The following is a 4,965-nucleotide window of genomic DNA, read 5'->3' as shown; positions in this document are numbered from 1 at the left end:
TATCATTAGGATTGGTTGAGCCAAATGCAATTGCTTTATGTTAACACCAATTCTGGCTGTGGATTCGATCAAATTGTCTCGGAGAGCCAATTTGATTCGAGACCACTTGAGTAAAGGGATTCGATCAACAAATCGGCATTCCACAAAGTTTCTCCCGTGCTCAAAGTATAATTTATAGAGCTATTAGCCATAAAAAGATTTCTTTATAGGTGAAACTCGTAGCCACTTACATTTAGCCAATAATTTTATCTAGTGAATTATTATCTTGACATAGAGAGTTGCTCCAGCCATCAAACTTAAGATTGACTATATACATCCTATTGAATGTTCATATATTATTTTCTCATATCATTTTAGGTTGCAATTTAATAAATGGACATCTTTGGTAGCTTAATTAATTAGAACATAGTAGACATGAGATTGAAGTTCTCTGTTTATCGAGTGATAATCATATCTTTTTTTTTTCTTAATGTTAAATTATTTTGCCAATTACATGTTTTTAAACATTTTTATAATTCATCAGTTATTATTTGTAAATAAATAATATATTTTTTTAATAATATATCATAATAATGATGGATGTATTGATTTTTTTAATGACGAGTGATCTTACGAAGATGAGATTCAACTATATGACCTTACGAAAAACTTTCTAACGAAACTAAGCATCACTTTCATGATGGATTACCGTAGGAATTACTATGAGCAGGTAATATTAAATTATACATATAATTTGAATGCAACACCTTACAATAAATTATTAAAATCTTTTTCAATCAAACTATCACCACTTTCACGATGGATATATTATCATAGAAATTACCATGAGCAGATAATATATATATATATATATATATATGTATATCGATTGATTGCCTTAAAAAAAAAAAAAATAGATTTCCGGTAAAGACTCACTCTCCGCTCCTTCGCTCTCTGTTGGTAATAAATAGGCAACACTTCACTTCCGACGTCAAATTCGAACCACCTTTTCTCTCTCAAACACTGCAGACAGCTTGAGAATTGCCAATGATGGCGTCTCCCTTCGAAACTCGTATGCCGATGGCGCCCTCCTGCTCTTAGATTTGACGTATTGTTCTCGCTTTTGGGGCCTTTCTTCGGTTCGAGGCTTTCGTTCTGCTTCGCGAGATTGTTTGTGGAGATGGCGAATCCGAAATGGAGTTCGCAGAACAGCGGTTATGAGACCGCGATCTTGGCCGCCAAAATTGTTTTTTGCTTCCTCGGCGTCGTCTCCTGTGGCGCCGCCGTCAGGGCGGCCATGGGAGCCCTGGCCTCTGCCCTCCCCGGCTTCTGGGCCTCCCTCCGCTCCTGGCTCGCGCCGCAGTACCTCTTCGTCGCTGTCCATTTCATTATCCTCGTTATCTGGAAGCTCTCCGATCAGCAGCAGCAGCACCGGCACCACTTCGAACACTGGGCCGCGGAGGCGGGGACCGCGGAGTCTGAGAATCCTACAAAGATAGAATCTTTCGAGCCTCCGCCTGCGGCTGGCCTTCCCCGGAAACCGTCGCCAGAGATCTGGCGCGACGAGATCTCGCCGTCTCCGACGACCGGAGAGGTTCTAGCGGTGGATCCCGTTGAGCACTCGCCGTCCGACGCGTCGTCCCTCACGACGGATTCCTGCGAGAGGTCCACGCCTTCGTCGGCGTTTGCGAGCCAAAAGAGCGTCCAACCAGAGACCGAGACCAGCATTGCGATGGCGGAAGAGGAGGACGAGGCGGCGGCCTCGGCGGAGTTAGAGAACGACTCGATGGAGGCCACGTGGATGGCGATTATGGAGAAGTCGTCTCGGCCGGAGCTGACGCCGCCACCCGTGGCGGCTCCCTCTTCCGCGAGTCACGAGGACATGAACCGGCGGTTCGACGATTTCATCAAGAAGAACCACGAGCAAATTCGGTTTCTCAGTAGCCGGCGGCATCCGTAGGAGATGCGCAAGTCACGCCTGACACTAATCTCCATCTCCTTTCATCTTCTTGCAAGCTCGTTGAACGAAAGCTTCTGTGGAGGGGGACTGCTTTACTGCTTTGCTGCAAGACAACGAATCCTTAAGGTAATTACAACGTTGTCCTCTTCTGACTGCTACTTCACCTTTGCTGATGCCTCTAAATCCTCTTTGTCTTTTGTCTGTTCTCTTTCTTTATAATCTTCAACTATTCAAATTTTGAATCAATTGCCTCATCCATGCCTGTCATTCTGTGCTATTCTGACAGATGATTGGTTTGTGTTTCTTTGATCCTTCTGGGAATGCAGGTTCCTTTTGAGATGCTGCACTTGTTCTTTGTTCTGGTGTTGCTGGTCGGACTGAGAAGTGAGTGAGTCTGAAAGATGGAGCCTTTGGTATGATTCAATCTCATCTCTTGGTGGTAATACCATTAGCTTACTGTTTGATACAGGATTGTCCTGATAATGGTTTACAGTGCAAGTGGAAAACTGTGTTTGTAGATAGTCCTTTTTTATACTTAACTGTGTTGATTGGCTCAATGTTTATTAACGAATTCATATCAGCTCTTCTATTCAACTTTTCCTACGTTTTCCTTTTCCATCATAGTTACCAGTAAAATGCCTGTGGGCATAAATCTTCTCCTACATAAGCCACATTTTTGAGAAATCTCTACTTGTAAAATTGAAGAGAATGATACCAAAACATATGATGATGATACATGCTTTTCGGTACAAGAAGTTGCTGTTTGCTAGATATAAGAATTATATTTATGTTTACTTATTAAAGTCAAGCGTTTGCTGTTTTTTGGATCGTTCAGAAAAAGTTAGAGACTGAATCATTGGGGAGTTTCTGCATGATATCATGTAATAATACTATCTAACTTCTTAAGTTATAGAGATATTTTCACTGTATTGAAAGAGTCACTAGGCATTAATTAATAGATAAATTTGTTTAATATTTTTTAAGAACTTGAGTACTTGCTTAAAAATGAATGGGGAAAAATAAGTATAGGTTGCTGATGGAAGCCCAAACTATTTGCTTTTTTTATGCAAATGCTTATTTGAGACAACATATTCAGAACCTACTGTCTTTACAATTAAGTTTTGCTGAACAATATTCACTGATAATACATCGGGAAACCAATTGTGATTATGTAAGATGAAAAATAATTAATAGATATTAACTGGCAATATCTGATTGTTGAAGCTTGACATGGTATTTTTTATGCAGGTAGGCAAAAGTAGGAACTAGAAAGTCTCCGTAAACTAGTATATTTGTACTTGATGTTAGGAAAAATGTATTGGAATGAATATGGTCTTTGTTTAAGCAGAAGTTATGAAAATATTATATCTAATCTCAATAATGACTTGCCCCTAAGAAGGAACGTATCCTCTTTAGAGTCTATATCTGTTTACAGTTGCACACATGCTTCTTCCTTTGGTATGATCTGCTAATTGACTCCTGTGCATGATATGTAAAAGGATACTTTCATTAAACTTAGTAGCCTACTCAGAGGATCATTGTTTCTCTATGTTTTTACAATAATGTTATCCCCAGCATTTCTTGCTAATGAGTTTCTTGGTCCACCGATGTTAGGTTAAACTTTCTGAATCATGTACTCTGTTTTTGTGATACTAATTCTTCAAATTTGTTCTTCTGGTTACCTTTTTTCATCTTCATTCAACATCAGAGGGTCATAGGTCAGATCAGAGGTTCTCAGTTTATATGGATATGTTAAAGGTCCACATCAAGTATGTGTCAAGAAACTTACAATCGATTTCAAGAACAATTACATGCCGATATTTGCAGTCCTCTTTGTCTGTGAAATATCTTCCAGGATGGCCATAGTCCTGTTGTGATCAATATATTTTAAGGACCGACTGTGACCATTGACTATTTCAGCAGGTAAAGTGAATATTTCTTCCTAAAGGCAAGACAGCAGTCTCATAATTTATTGGATTAGATGATTGATATGTTTCATATTTTAACATTCTCTTAGAAGAAGACAATTCTTACTTTTTCAAGGCCTATTTTCCTCAACATAAAACTGGTTTTCAGCATCTGGACAAACCCCAATAACTATAGTTCTACAGTTATTTTTAATTAGAAAACCAGCTCAAATTTATTACTCTCAGCTTATTCTTGAGAAGATTTTTGTGTGACTTTGGCAATATAGTATGTTTATTGTGGAAGATGGTTCATAGTAGAACTTTATACTTCAGTTTCCTAGTGAGTTGATATATTTCATGTATCATCTGGTGACTTTGTGCCTGTTGAAGTCCCGAATCTTGATTCAACTTAACAGTGACAATGTATGTTGCCATTGTCCTTTGATTTGCAAATTAGTGGGCTTTTGCAGACCTCTTTTTTCTTAAGAGAAAGTTGTGATGATCCTTTGAAGATTGCATGAAAAATGTCATTTAAGATTTATAGCTAATTGCAGGGTTTTGAGGCATTAAAGTCTACAGTTTTTATCTTCTTACTTAATGATCAGTGAGCATGAAAGAGATTAGAATTCATGGCATATTAGACATGTATTGATGAGAAAAAAATTAGATAGAAAGACACAGTGGTTACCTACTCCAACCATATATATATATACGAGGAGAAAGGGAGTGACAGGCCTAATGAAAAGGATTGATAGCTGTGGATGAGTTTAAAGAAAAGGTGATGATGATGCCTTACCTTTTTGTGATTGTGGCTGTAGGCTCAATTGTGTAGCTTCAGTTGAAGTTGATCTAGTCAACAACTTGTCATGAGTCTTGGCTTTTGATTTGTGTTGATGCTTGTGATCACTGTCATGAACTGTCAAACAACACAGTACAGTGATCACAAGCATTTCTTAGTCCTCTTTTAACGTGAACACCTTTTACCCTTTTAATCTCTTTATAATAGGGCTTTTGTAATCTCTTCATATCAGATGCGATTAATTTGTGTACTTTTAATCTCTCTATATTAGACAGGTCCTAAAGTTCCGTTTCGGCACTAATAGGGAAAACTAATAGGGA

At 38.5% G+C, this 4,965-nt stretch overlaps 1 protein-coding gene across 1 annotated transcript; it reads left to right on the top strand.

Annotated features, from left to right (window-relative positions):
- Positions 1-989: 989 nt before the first annotated feature.
- LOC135679065 (uncharacterized) lies at positions 990-4,629 on the top strand. The gene is made up of 2 exons (XM_065192459.1): positions 990-2,065; positions 2,266-4,629. Exon 1 carries the CDS (start codon positions 1,160-1,162, stop codon positions 1,937-1,939), a length of 780 nt encoding a protein of 259 aa, XP_065048531.1. The 5' UTR covers positions 990-1,159; the 3' UTR covers positions 1,940-2,065; positions 2,266-4,629.
- The last annotated feature ends 336 nt before the right edge of the window (positions 4,630-4,965 follow it).

This window comes from Musa acuminata, chromosome BXJ1-7 (assembly GCF_036884655.1).
Source record: "Musa acuminata AAA Group cultivar baxijiao chromosome BXJ1-7, Cavendish_Baxijiao_AAA, whole genome shotgun sequence".
Classification (NCBI taxonomy): domain Eukaryota; kingdom Viridiplantae; phylum Streptophyta; class Magnoliopsida; order Zingiberales; family Musaceae; genus Musa; species Musa acuminata.
This window is presented reverse-complemented; position numbering and strand designations above follow the sequence as displayed.

What these genes read in the sequence shown, in the direction of transcription:
- LOC135679065 (XM_065192459.1), top strand. Translation starts at nt 1,160, where the DNA reads ATGGCGAATCCGAAATGGAGTTCGCAGAACAGCGGTTATGAGACCGCG.